The sequence below is a fragment of the Eucyclogobius newberryi genome, unplaced genomic scaffold (assembly GCF_026437365.1).
Source record: "Eucyclogobius newberryi isolate DKJ021-1_F unplaced genomic scaffold, fEucNew1.0.hap1 SCAF_8, whole genome shotgun sequence".
Classification (NCBI taxonomy): domain Eukaryota; kingdom Metazoa; phylum Chordata; class Actinopteri; order Gobiiformes; family Gobiidae; genus Eucyclogobius; species Eucyclogobius newberryi.
In genome coordinates this window covers 4,567,276-4,580,760 of record NW_027316500.1, presented here as the reverse complement: position 1 = coordinate 4,580,760, position 13,485 = coordinate 4,567,276, and the positions used below count along the sequence as shown (strand labels likewise).

General features: G+C 41.6%; 1 protein-coding gene across 4 annotated transcripts in view; it reads right to left on the bottom strand.

Moving 5' to 3' along the window:
* marchf8 (membrane-associated ring finger (C3HC4) 8) overlaps nt 1-13,485 on the bottom strand; it is a 179,642-nt gene that overhangs the window by 126,576 nt on the left and 39,581 nt on the right. For all 4 annotated transcript variants that reach the window (XM_072436559.1, XM_072436560.1, XM_072436563.1 and 1 more), the window contains one exon: nt 588-783. In XM_072436559.1, the coding sequence (XP_072292660.1) occupies nt 588-683 (96 nt within the window). In that variant the 5' untranslated portion in view covers nt 684-783. Of the gene's footprint in view, nt 1-587; nt 784-13,485 lie in introns of those variants that run through there.

The following is a 13,485-nucleotide window of genomic DNA, read 5'->3' as shown; positions in this document are numbered from 1 at the left end:
TTTAAAATGATTCATGATGTGTCCAACTTTGTCCTAGTCATGTATCAGTATCAATACTTGTTTAAATGAGTATCTAAATTCAATAATAGTTTTATTATCGATTAGTTATATCTAGGTTTTCATTTATTTATTTATTTTTTCAACATACTGTACATTTCTGTGTTTGCCTATGTGCACCATCTCACCATTCCAAAGACATCCAAAGACAAGCACAAAAGAACCTGCTTTGTTGATCGGGAAAACACGCGTAGAGCGCAGCACAAAAGGTCTCTTTGCTCCAATGCTGAATATAAATCAGAACTAAATTGCACAGAAAGATGGCTTTAAGCATGTCAAAGAAATCGCTTGAGAACTCTAAAACGCAATCACAAGGAGTCTTAAGATCTAGCATAGAATCTGAAAATAAGGGTCAAAGGTTTGAAAAGCACAAAAGCACAATCCATACAAAGACATGTAAAAGTGCCGCACTTAGAATAACAATAAAAGCTACTGGTTCCAACAAAACTCACAATAAATCTGTCAAAACCAATGAACATGAATATTCAAATGAATAAATCAAAAATCAAAGGAACCCAAAGCGGCTCTACCTGTTTGTCCTTGTCTTTGTTCTTGCCGTTGCCAGTGACCCGGGACATGGAGACCTCTCGGGGGATGACCGAGATCTGGTGCAGTGGCATGTTCATCCCAGCAGGTGGCCCCGGCAGCTTCACGCGTTCACTTTTCTGACCGTCGTCAAGGCAATGGGCATGTTGGGCCGGACTGATGCGTCCTGTCCGCTACGCCCTGGAGAGAAGCGAGAGACACAGGTCATCTAAGCAAGCAAAAGTTTACCTCATGTGTTTGTAACTTTTCTGACATAAGAGATCAATTTAAAGGAGCAATATTCTGCATCATTGGAGTTCAATATGTTCTAGAGTAGGCTGCTTTGACATATTTGGCATCTCATGTTTTAGAAATTTTACATACTTCAGGAACTGACATATTGGGCTCCATCTACTGACTGCATAAGGAATTACACAGGTGAGAGAAAAGCTAGCTTTCCTCCAACATGCTAATGCGGCTAAGCAGTTGATGATGATTTGATGTGAGAAATGCTCAGAACGAGTCTCGCAATTATTATCGGTATGTTTTTGATGAGGGAACAATGTTAGAACATGGTTAATCTATTTTAACACCTGCTGCAATGGTAACAGAATGTTTTACTAACAGATTACACTGGACATAACATTTAATGTTCTTCTTCTTATTCTTCTATCGTGTTTTATGGCGGCTGGTATCCAAGTGTTACATTACCGCCAGACTTTATTCTTTAGACTTTATTCACGCTGACTCTTCCACATTCAATGTTATAAATATGAAACACAAAACTGAAAGTCATCATTGTCATTAAGTACATTTGTCACCTACAGTAAGAGCTGTACATTTGGGGGATGTCACAGTCCACAACGTTACCATACGATCCGTTTACTAAGACGAGTATCACTTATTGTTATGATGGGATTTAATATAATATAATGTAGCACTTTTCAAGACCCAAAGACACTTTATGTAAGAAGACCAGGGATGTCAAGATTAACCAGTTATATTATGGCCACGGCAGGTGGTGGCAGCACGAGCTACAGTCAGATCGATTACAGTTGTTGTATGCCGCTGCTTCATGAGTTTACACGGGGCGGAGCCAGCGACTGCACTGCTGCCGGTGCTGGGGAAAAGTGGACGCTCAGCATGGGCCGAAAGTGGAGCCACGGAACACACATGAAGAAGAAGGAGGAGAGGAAAGAGAGGGTGAGGAGGAGACAGGTAGTGCCAGAGAGTAATCCTGACTGTTTTCATTTTTGTTGACTTCAGCTAAAGGAAAGTGACTTTCTCAATGTCTTAAGCCCCTCCCTTGAGCATTTCTGTAAAGTAATTAAATAGTCAGCTTCCTTGTTTCCTTTCCCCTCACAATAATCGTGACTCTAAAATGTTATATTGTGACATCCCTAAAGTAGACTAACAAACATAAAAACACTCAATCCAGAAGATAGAATAGTTTGATCTGAATTGGGGTCATGAAATGGGACTCACTGTGTTTGGCATTTTGTCGTTCCAAAGCCCTAACAAGCTGGGCTAACTTTTGTATCTCACAATGAATTTCTTCTGTTTCCACCCCAGGAAGTGTATTGTAAAAGCAGAACTTTCACTAGTGTCACTATATGAAACTTTGGGATGATCCAAAGTTGTGTTAGTGGACAAAAATATCAATGCTAGTAATGTCCAAAAGGATTTGTGAAAGCTAAGATTACATTAGGTTTAAATACCTACATAAATTAGGTTCCCAGCTTTAACCTTAAGGAAATGAACTGTTCCTAATCCTAATCCTAACCTTACTCTAATGATATATCGTCAGAAATAAACGTTTGCTAAGAAAATGCAAAGTACCTAGAAAGGTAAAACTCACGCCAAACGTTTAGGGTCCTGTCATAAAGACTTGTATTTCAAATCTTTGTCTACATTTCTTTACTACATTTTATCCACAATTCAGAATCTTGAAAAAGAAAAAAACTGTGCTGTGCAAACACAGTTACAGTACATCCAGAATAAACTCTCCAATTTAGAGAATAGTCCCACAACAACGAATACAGCCAATCTTCCAGAGCAGAATATTGAGAACAAATACCACATCTCATCGCTCTAGTGGTGCAACAGTCTACAGCAGAGAACACACTAATGGTTTGTTTCACAGCATTTCTCTGGAAGTGGCACAGAACTTAAAACTTACCAGTTTCCACTATGCAAATATCTGAAACTGCTTATTGTGAACGTAACTGAGAACATGTCACACTTTTTGCAGTTCTGAAAGATACTTGAAATAATGGAGCAGTAAAATCTACCATCTACAATAATCCCAACCTCACTTCTGGGTTCAGATGTCCCAATTTAGCCCTCTATTTACATCCAGACTCAACTTTCTGATGCAGGCAAACTTTTGGAACCCCCATAAGCAGCAGTGTCTCCAGTGAGGCTGAGAATAGCAGCCTCGATCACAGACGTGGCCCCTGGTGAGAGAGCACTGGAGTCTGGAGTCTGCAGAACGCTCCACCTGCTCCACACTGTGAGTGAAAGCATTGAAGGCAAACAGCCGCGAGAAGGCCGTTTGTGATGCAGGCGTGGGTCTTTACAAACCAGGAGGAGACATCATGCTCCATGAAACACCGACCACCAGTGGATTTAAAACCCTATGTGGATCATTCTGTGTTCTTTGCTTTCAAATTATACATGCAGTAGTTCACTTTAAAATTGCTTTAAAAAATTTAACAATTTTGGAAATTTGGGGAAATAATGCATGGCTGAGCTATGGCCCAGGTCAAATCTAATAGATGGACTCCTGACCCAAGCGCTGTCTCGTTCGGACGTGAACCTCTGACATGAAACTTTGGAGAACCAGCAGTGCAGCCTCCCTGTGATTGAAATGAGCAGGTTTGAAGAAATTGTTAGAAATAAACTGTGAGTTTGTCTTTCCTTTGTTTCTCATCTCTCTCCCTCTGCTGAGCAGTGTGACACACAGCTCAGCAGCGAAAACATCCCTCTCACACAGGCCTCGTGTTTGTTTGCAGATTAATGACTAAACGAGTCCAGTAGAGCTGTAAAGCACTGCAAAAAGCCTGCTATTCTCTAATTCAACCGTCAGACATGAACACACAATTACTTTTAAACTATAGAAAACACTACGTCATAAGAAGAAATGTGTAGCTAGTAATATTATATCTAAAATGCACCAGAATACAGGAATTCATGCTATAAATATAAAATTAAAATGAAATAAGTTGTCACTTTTATGTTGTGAAACCCTTGTATGTATTTTTGACACAGTGGCACCACTTCTCAGGCACTCAAATATGCTTGCAGCGGCCCTGCACAGAGGCTGGTAGAGGCCATTAAAAGACACCGTGACTTGTAGCTGAGTTTCAGCAGCAGAAGTGAGAGGAAAACAAGCTTGTTTGGATAAATTTTGGACCAATTTTAAATATAGTTGTGATAGTTGTCATTTTAGATTTTAATGGTCAATCATTGCTTGCCCTGACCGCACCCCAATGCCATTTACACAGACTATGTAAACAGGCAAACAAGGCTAGTTTTACATTTAACCTACGTATTTTCTTAATCATAATGCAGTTTCTGGATAAAAACCTAAACTTACATCACGGTTATTCTGAATGCAATCCAAACATTTCCTCTCCGCTCCAGTAAATGTATAAGTGGTGCTATAAACCTGCAGCATCCATCAGGAGAACCACACATCACAATCTGCCTCACTTTTAATTGGCGTCTGAGTCTGAGTCAGCCTGATACGTGCACTAATGATCTATAGACCCACATCTCACTCTGAGTACAGCCATTTCACCCCAATTACAGATTCATACAGATAGATTCCATCCTGAGAAAAAAACAAAGCAGCCAAACAAGCAGACAATGTAAGCAGAGGGGCCCGCATCCACTAAAGAAAGTTTGAAAAAGTTTGGTTAAAGTTGCAAGTTTCTGTCACCTGATGTCTCATGACACGTCAGCGTAGTCCCCCATTCAGTCATGGACAAAATGTGACAAAAGATGTTATAACTGCCATCCAGAAGTCATTTTTCATCTTTAAGTATTGGACTGAGATGCTAGAAATGTATACCCCGAGCTAAATAAGCCCCGCCTTAATGTCTGTGTTACCTGATGGCCCCGTTCTACCCATATGGTCCCCGTCACCTCTCCCCCACCCATGATTACCTGCACAGTCTCGGGTTGTTCCTAATGTGCTCTGCTAGCTTCCTCTTCACAGTTGCTAAGTTTCTGATTGGGGTTTGACCGACTTGAGAATAGTGTTGTAAACAGAGGGTAGATTAGAGGAAAGAGATGGCGGTTGAAACGTCTCGAATTGAAAAAACATTGTCAGAAGGACGTCCTGTGAAACATTTCCATCACATCTCATGATAATGTTATTGCTTTGCCTGGACAGTCCAAACATATCTATCTTTATTTATCCAGAGGAAGTGTGTTTTTTATGCCAAATGAGTTTGCTTGGTGGAGTCAGTGTCATTTAACAAAGATAATAGTTAAATTTAATCTATTTTGAAATATTTATTCAACAGGGACAATGTACATTCATGAACATTTCTGTAAATGTACCAGAATTAACTGCAAAGCTATTTTTCACCTGCTGTCTCTGGGCAGATGATAAACAGTCCTACCCTAAAAAGCATCAATCCTCCAAAGTCTGAATTCTGCTCCAAACCACAAGCTTTTACAGAGGACTGGCTGCACAGCTGAAGATTAAAAATAACCAAGATGAACATTGACAGTTAGAAATCCTTGCTCATTTCTATCAACAATAGTGGGACTTATTCTAAAACCAACAGTCAAACAGTCACAAGGCTGTGTTACAGTCATGAAAGATGGTGAGAAAAGGAAAAGTCAAATATTTTACCCAATCGTGCGCCCATGGGGATCACCTCCTGGCAATAAGAGATAGATTCATGCTCTTATTCGAAAAGCTCAGCCCCATCCCGACCCGGACTCGGCGCTCTCTCGGGACATCATTAGGTCTGCACTGGAACTCGAGCCCGTTTTACACAGCGTTCCGAAGGCTGGACTTGGGTCACACCATAGTCTCTGCTTGCATGTTTCTGCCCTTTTTAAAAATCTGGACAGGACAGGGACTGGTGGACAAGACAGTGACTCAATTTCATTTTGAATGGTGATATGTTATAATAATAGAAACGTTCACAATATTCATTTTCTAAGTTTGGTGTATTTTAATGTAGGTTTTTCAAGGCGACAGCTCTGCAATGCGACGTAATGTATATACAGCTGCTCATGCACGAGGGCACGGAAGTCAACATCACAACAAATGGATCTGTTAAAGGTTCTGAACAACAAAGTGAGGGAAGATGTGTTGATGAGGATTTTAATTGAACTGGGATGAGCGTGTCATGCAAGCAGCGGCATGTCCGATGTGCTCTTATTATGATTCACTCTCAAAACTGGGAATAGAGCTACAAGAATAATCACAATCGAATCGAAACTGCAGTTTGAATGAATGCAGTGAGCGAATGGCAAAGGCTGAAATGTTTAAACTTCCATTTAGATCTGTACTATTTTTATTTGTTTATCAGTTCTTAGGCCTATTTAAGCCATTTTGACAATTCTCCTAGAAGCGTTAAAATGTCAACTTTGAATTATTATTAGTATTAGTATTATTTTAAAACATAACCAACTCTGCAGAAAATAACAAATAACAAGCCCTAAGTATGTTTTTGATGTAGATCTAAAATAACATTATGGCAATTCATCGAAAGATCAACAGATCGAGAGCGAGTCATGTGAAATCATTTGGAGGCGTTTTTGAATCTAAAGCCCACAATCGATCCTCTGTCAGTGAAAACATGTGTTTTTTTCTCAGAAGTCAAACTTTGGAGGAAGAAATTTGACTTATGTGTGTTAAATGGCAGAGATTAAAAGTCTGTATAGTTTATATTGTGAAATCATTATTTTCAAAGCCTTTGTTTTTGAAAAGACCAAATAATATAGAATAAAAATGTAAGCGACCCATCTCCTGCACTGAGCTCCCATCAGCAGCAGAACATGACGTCTACAACATGCATGAACAGAGGAGCCGGCAGGTGAACCAGAGCAATCGTGTCCTCTCTTTATCACTGTCATCCAGACGGAGATGTGACCAGGGGCTGAATCTGACGCGCACCCGTCCAGAACGGCCTGTCGTGTATCAATCACCCTCACATTAGTGTACCATCAGGAGAGGCTATATTTAACCCTACCACAGCAGCGTGCAACGTGCAAGACAGCTTCAGAAAAAGGTACGGAAAGGCCATGGGTGAGATATATTCTTCTGGAACTGAATGCATTGTTCAGGGTCGAGGGTTTCAGCCAAAGGACTTAAAATAACTTTGAAAGTGAAAGTGTTCGGGCAGTTCACAACACATCTGACTTTGTTCCTCATTCACTTCCCGCCACAATCGGCTCATCAAACTGTTTAGAACGGGATTAAAACATTGTGACCAAAGTGAGTTCATCTTTACAGTTAGATTTTTAAAATTCATTTAGTGGGTAATACACCAAAAATATATAAGCTTTATGCAATTTATATAATGACAAAAAAAGTGAATAAATAATAATAATGGGCTGGGCAGGACCATAGGGAACTCAGAATAAGTAAAGAATAAGGTTACCAGATAATGAGGCAGCACCAGTTTTCAAATACACATAAAGTTACACTCTAGTGCAATGTTTTTTAAAGATCACGTCATCATTTTTCAGCCAGTATTTTTGAACACACAAAACGGAGCAGTTGTCAGGGGCAAGAGGTTGAAGGAAGCAGCAAAATTTGGGTAAAAAAACACACACACTCTCACACACACACACACACAAACTCACACACACACACACACACACACACACACACAAACACTCAAATACACACACAAACTCACACACACTCACACACACAAATACACACACACAAACACACACACACAAACACACACTCAAATACACACACACACACACACACACAAACTCACACACTCAAATACACACACAAACTCACACACACTCACACACACAAATACACACACACAAACAAACACACACACACAAACACACACTCAAATACACACACACACACACACACACAAACACACACACACACACACAAACAAACACTCAAATACACACACACACACACAAACACACACACACACACACAAACACTCAATTACACACACACACACACACACACACTCTCACACACACACACACACACTCACATACAAACACACAAACAAACACACACACACATACACACACACACACACACACACATACACACACACACACACACACTCTCACACACACACACACACACTCACATACACACACACACATACACTCTCACACACACTCACACACACACACACACACACACACACACACTCTCTCATACAAACACACAAACAAACACACACACACACACACATACACACACACACACACACACACATACACACACACACATACACACACACACTCTCATACAAACACACACACTCTCACACACACACACACACACACACTCACATACAAACACACAAACACACACACACACACACATACACACACACACACACACACACATACACACACACACACACACACTCTCACACACACACACACACACTCACATACACACACACACATACACTCTCACACACACTCACACACACACACACACACACACACTCTCATACAAACACACAAACAAACACACACACACACACACATACACACACACACACACACATACACACACACACATACACACACACACTCTCATACAAACACACAAACAAACACACACACACACACACACACACATAAAAGGCAATTAGAGAGCTAAAAATATGAGTCAATGTGATTAGACTTTGGACTGTTCTGAATAGGGGGAATCACAGGGTCCTGCACGATACACAATACACGGCTCAACATGCGATAATATTACCATATTTCGATACGTGAGATATAGCACTCATTATATTCTAGTCTATTAAATAACAAACTTAATTGATCTAAACAAGCACCAAAATTGTAGCTCAGTCACAAAATAATTCAGTAAATTATACAGAAAATGACATATCGATACTGTATCCTCAAATGTAATACGATATATCGATATTTTGCCACGCCTTTAGTTTTGAATGACCACCTAGTGACATCACGGGATGGAACACAGTGTTTTGTGCTTGGGAGAGGGAGGCCTCCTGAATATGGAGACTTATTCAAACCAGAGTGAGTGAAACAAAAGACAACTCCTGTTTCTTGATGAGGAAACATAAAAACCTGACCAAATACCAAAGAAAAGACATTTAAAAGCTACTTCCTCCTGTCAGGGGTCGATAATGGGCATCTGAGGGAACGTCTACCAAAAGACCTCTGTGGGCGAAGCAATCCATTCATTTCAATGTAGAAGAGCTGCTCTATCACCTGTTCAACAACAGCAAACACAGACCACAGAGTTATATTGAGCCAAATATTGATACTAAGTCTGTGAAGAATAAAGCGGTCCAACGGCGCAAAGTTGTATAAATATCCCAAAATGCCAACGGTAGCTTTGAGGTAAATGCCACCGCATTGCCTGTGCCGCCTGCTGTATTTTAACATCTACTGAACAATCCTTTTCATTTTCTGAGGGAATGCCATGTCAACAGCCTCCGTTAAGCCTCAGTTGTGATTTCACTTTGTTAGTTGTGCTTAAAATACACAGAATTTGTCAGGTAAGGTCTATTCCAAGGTACTGGAGAGGAGAATCCGACCGATAGTCGAACCTCGGATTCAGGAGGAGCAGAGTGGTTTTCGTCCCGGTCGTGGAACACTGGACCAGCTCTATACCCTCCATCGGGTGCTCGAGGGTTCATGGGAGTTTGCCCAACCAGTCCACATGTGCTTTGTGGATCTGGAGAAGGCTTTCGACCGTGTCCCTCGGGGTGTCCTTTGGGGGGTGCTCCGGGAGCTCAGGGCTGTCCGGTCCCTGTATGACCGGAGCAGGAGCTGTGTTCGCATTGCCGGCAGTAAGTCAGACCTGTTCCCAGTGCATGTTGGACTCCGCCAGGGCTGCCCTTTGTCACCGGTTCTGTTCATAGTTTTCATGGACAGAATTTCTAGGCGCAGTCGGGGGTCGGAGGGTGTCCGGTTTGGGGACCACAGGATCTCATCTCTGCTGTTTGCAGACGATGTTGTCCTGATGGCTCCATCAAACCCGGACCTGCAACATGCACTGGGACGGTTTGCAGCCGAGTGTGAAGCGGCTGGGATGAGAATCAGCATATGTTCTCAACAGTAAAAAGGTGGCTTGCCCTCTCCAGGTGGGTGGGGTGTCCTTGCCCCAAGTGGAGGAGTTCAAGTATCTCGGGGTCTTGTTCACGAGTGAGGGAAGGATTGAGCGTAAGATCGACAGGCGGATCGGTGCAGCGGCTGCAGTGATGCAGTCGCTGCATCGGACCGTTGTGGTGAAGAGGGAGCTGAGCCGAAAGGCAAAGCTCTCTATTTACCGGTCGGTCTACGTTCCTGCCCTCACCTATGGTCATGAGCTTTGGGTAGTGACCGAAAGAACAAGATCGCGGATACAAGCGGTCGAAATGAGTTTCCTCCGCCGTGTGGCTGGGCGCTCCCTTAGAGATAGGGTGAGGAGCTCGGCCACACGGGGGGAGCTCGGAGTAGAGCCGCTGCTCCTCCACGTCGAGAGGAGCCAGCTGAGGTGGCTCGGGCATCTGTTCCGGATGCCTCCTGGGCGCCTCCCTCGGGAGGTGTTTCAGGCATGTCCCACCGGGAAGAGGCCCCGGGGAAGACCCAGGACACGCTGGAGAGACTATGTCTCTCGGCTGGCCTGGGAACGCCTCGGGATCCCCCCGGAGGAGTTAGAGGAAGTGTCTGGGGAGAAGGAGGTCTGGGAGTCCCTGCTCAGACTGCTGCCCCCGCGACCCGGCCCCGGATAAAGCGGCAGAAGATGGATGGATGAACGTCTTAAAAGAGGCAAAATGTTAAGTTTCCCATTGAATTAACAGAAAGTTTCCCGCCACGCCAGACCACGCCCCCTTGCATGACGCATTCAGACTGCGTATAGTGAAATTGTATGATCAAAAGTCTCACAATAATGTCTTGGGTGGTCAAAATAAATTTAATTACAAGCTTCTTCGCTTAGATGTATCATTTTAGTGGAGCAGCAGCAAAAGAAACAGAGAGAACTACGTAGACCATGATCCTTTGCTCCATTTCAGTGCAGAAAACATGAAGACGTGACAGGTTTTTTTAGTATCTTATTCCTTTGGCGTTTGACAGTAATGAAGTCTTGTCAAGATATATTGAATGGAAAAAGTGTCATTTTGTAATTTTGTTTGCTTCTTGTCCCCAAAATATTGCAATAAATATCATTCAGTGAAATGCCAACTGTGATGACATCGTACTGTGAGATTTGCATATTGTAACACCTCCTTCTTTACATGTTTTAATGTTAACCCTTGTGTCCATTTAATTAATTTAATCAAAATACATAATTGCTTAATATTCCAAAGCAAAAGTCAAGTGGTCATCAGCTATAAAGCAATGTTTCATTTTCATAATAGTTATTAGTCAAGCCCACTGACCCCAGTGAAAACTCTCATCACTAAGGTCTACAGGGCATAATACTTCATTACAAGTTCTTTATGCTGTTCGATTATGGAGTTATGGGCCTATTAAGATGATTTGATGTGGAATAGAATGGAGGTTGAGGTTTGTCGTATGAGCCATTATGTGACAATGTTCAAGTTTATTGTCTGTGGAGAGATTAAGATGGAAACAGAGAGAGAAGGTCTCATCTCACCAGCATCACAGAGATTATGAATAGTTTATTGTCTCATTCCAGGTATTACAGATGGCACGATTCTGTCCTGAAGAATCGTGCTTCATACGGAGCAGGTGTTTTCATGATTTAGGCCATCAGAACTTTCTATTTTGTGCATTTTATTGAACTTATTTATTATCTTCACTCCTCTGCCTTGTCCCCAGCAGCAGCAGAAGCCCCTCCCCTCCTCCTTCTGCGCCCTGATAAAACAGACAAACAACACTCTCCTCCACCTCCACCAAACAAGTTATAGCAAGTAAAAATGTCTAAACAGATGGTCAAACTTGGGAGATAATGTATAACGTCTGCAAATTGTGTGTGAATTAAGAGTCTTTATGTAACAGCACATGAAGCCAAATGCGGTTTTAGAGTTTTTAAATGTTCATGTTTTTGTCTTTCCTGGTTAATAAATGTAAAATAAAATGTGACAAATAAAACCTACCTCTTTTAGTGTATAACAGCAGCTTAAGGAGTTGTTTATTTCATTTATCTGCAAAAGAACAGCCGGCTTAACCTTTTCCTCAAAACCTATCAATAAAAAGTCATCTTAAATTGACTATAAAGTGTGACTTTTTGGCGGGTTTGCACCTGATTTAAACGTCCTCATTCATCTTGCAGAAAACTTTCCAAAGAAGCGAACCACCAGATATACTCGCATCTTTTGGAATTGCGCAATGACTGAAGTCTGTGAGCACATCTAATCCAACAATTGAGATAAATTGTGAGACAAATGCGTGTGTCAGAACTAAAGTGCTCTATAATTTATCTGCCAGTCTTATTGTAACATAGTCTTCGACCAACAAACTCTGCGACTGCTGATTACTCTCATACTTTCTCACCAAATTAAAAGAATATATTAGCATAACTTTATATGCTTCATTGTCAATTTGATTAGTGCTGATAAAAGATTCTGCCCTCTGTTCCCTTGGTTACATGATTGATTGTAAGCTGTCTTTTGTCTTTTGAAAGTCTTTTTTAATACTTCGAGACCATTTCATGTTAGATAACTTTTAAAAATATACAGTGTGGAAAGCTGATTCTTTATAGCCGCTGTAGCTAACAAAATGCTAAGATATACATACTTTTTGGGCTTCATTTGCTCATGTAAAGTGTCGAAACAAAGATTATTTAAACAATTATTTGATTGAAGGTGCATTGTGTAATATTGAGGAAAAGCTTGGATACATATATACACAATCCCAATCAACACATAGATGTATTTTGAGCGAGTTAAAGTAAAGTTGTTGTTTTTTAATAGTATTTTGTTGCCACCAGATGACTGCTTCAAACCAGGAACTGTGTACTCTGGTGAGTGGGCGTGTCCTCCATGGTCAGGGCCGTCTGTGCGATAATGAAGGATCCACCCATACCACATGTGGCTCTTCTGAAGTCATGCCTCCTCCTGTGGACTGTGCCGGGAGCCTGTACTGCCCTGGTGAGTATCTGCCTCTGGATCAGGAGATCACTGGTTCAAACCTCAGACATTTGATACACTGGATACTAGAACCACAAGTTAAACAGATTTGATAATTGTAACACACTGTTTTTGATTCTCTCGGTGCAGCTCACAGGAGGAGGCATGACTTCAGAAGAGCCACACGTGGTATGGGTGGATCCTTCATTATGATAGGAAATTAAAACAGTGCCCTCTCATGGTGATGTAGAAAAGTGCACAACAAAACAAGCTGTGATTTGATATTATTTTCCATGTGCACTTTAAAAGGCTTAAATTAGTTTAGCTGAGTCCGTCCCCTTTAAAGTACGGATTAACTGAAAGTGTCCTAATGCTATGGTGAAATATGGAGCAATCACTGTTGGGAAAATGTTTTTGGAATTCCAATTCTCTCTACAACATGCTCTACAACATGCTCTGAGCGGACAACCCTTACCAAGCAGCCCACGTTATCACCTGAAAAGGGCTTAGCCAAAAATCAATTTAAAATAGTCCGATTGGAAAGGCGGGCTTTTATTCTGGAGATGTAATGTCCTCTGCAGAGAACTAAATGTCCTGTCTGCAGTGGGTCGATCATGAAGCTACTAGAATCGCTGTCTATGTTCGCGACACTGTG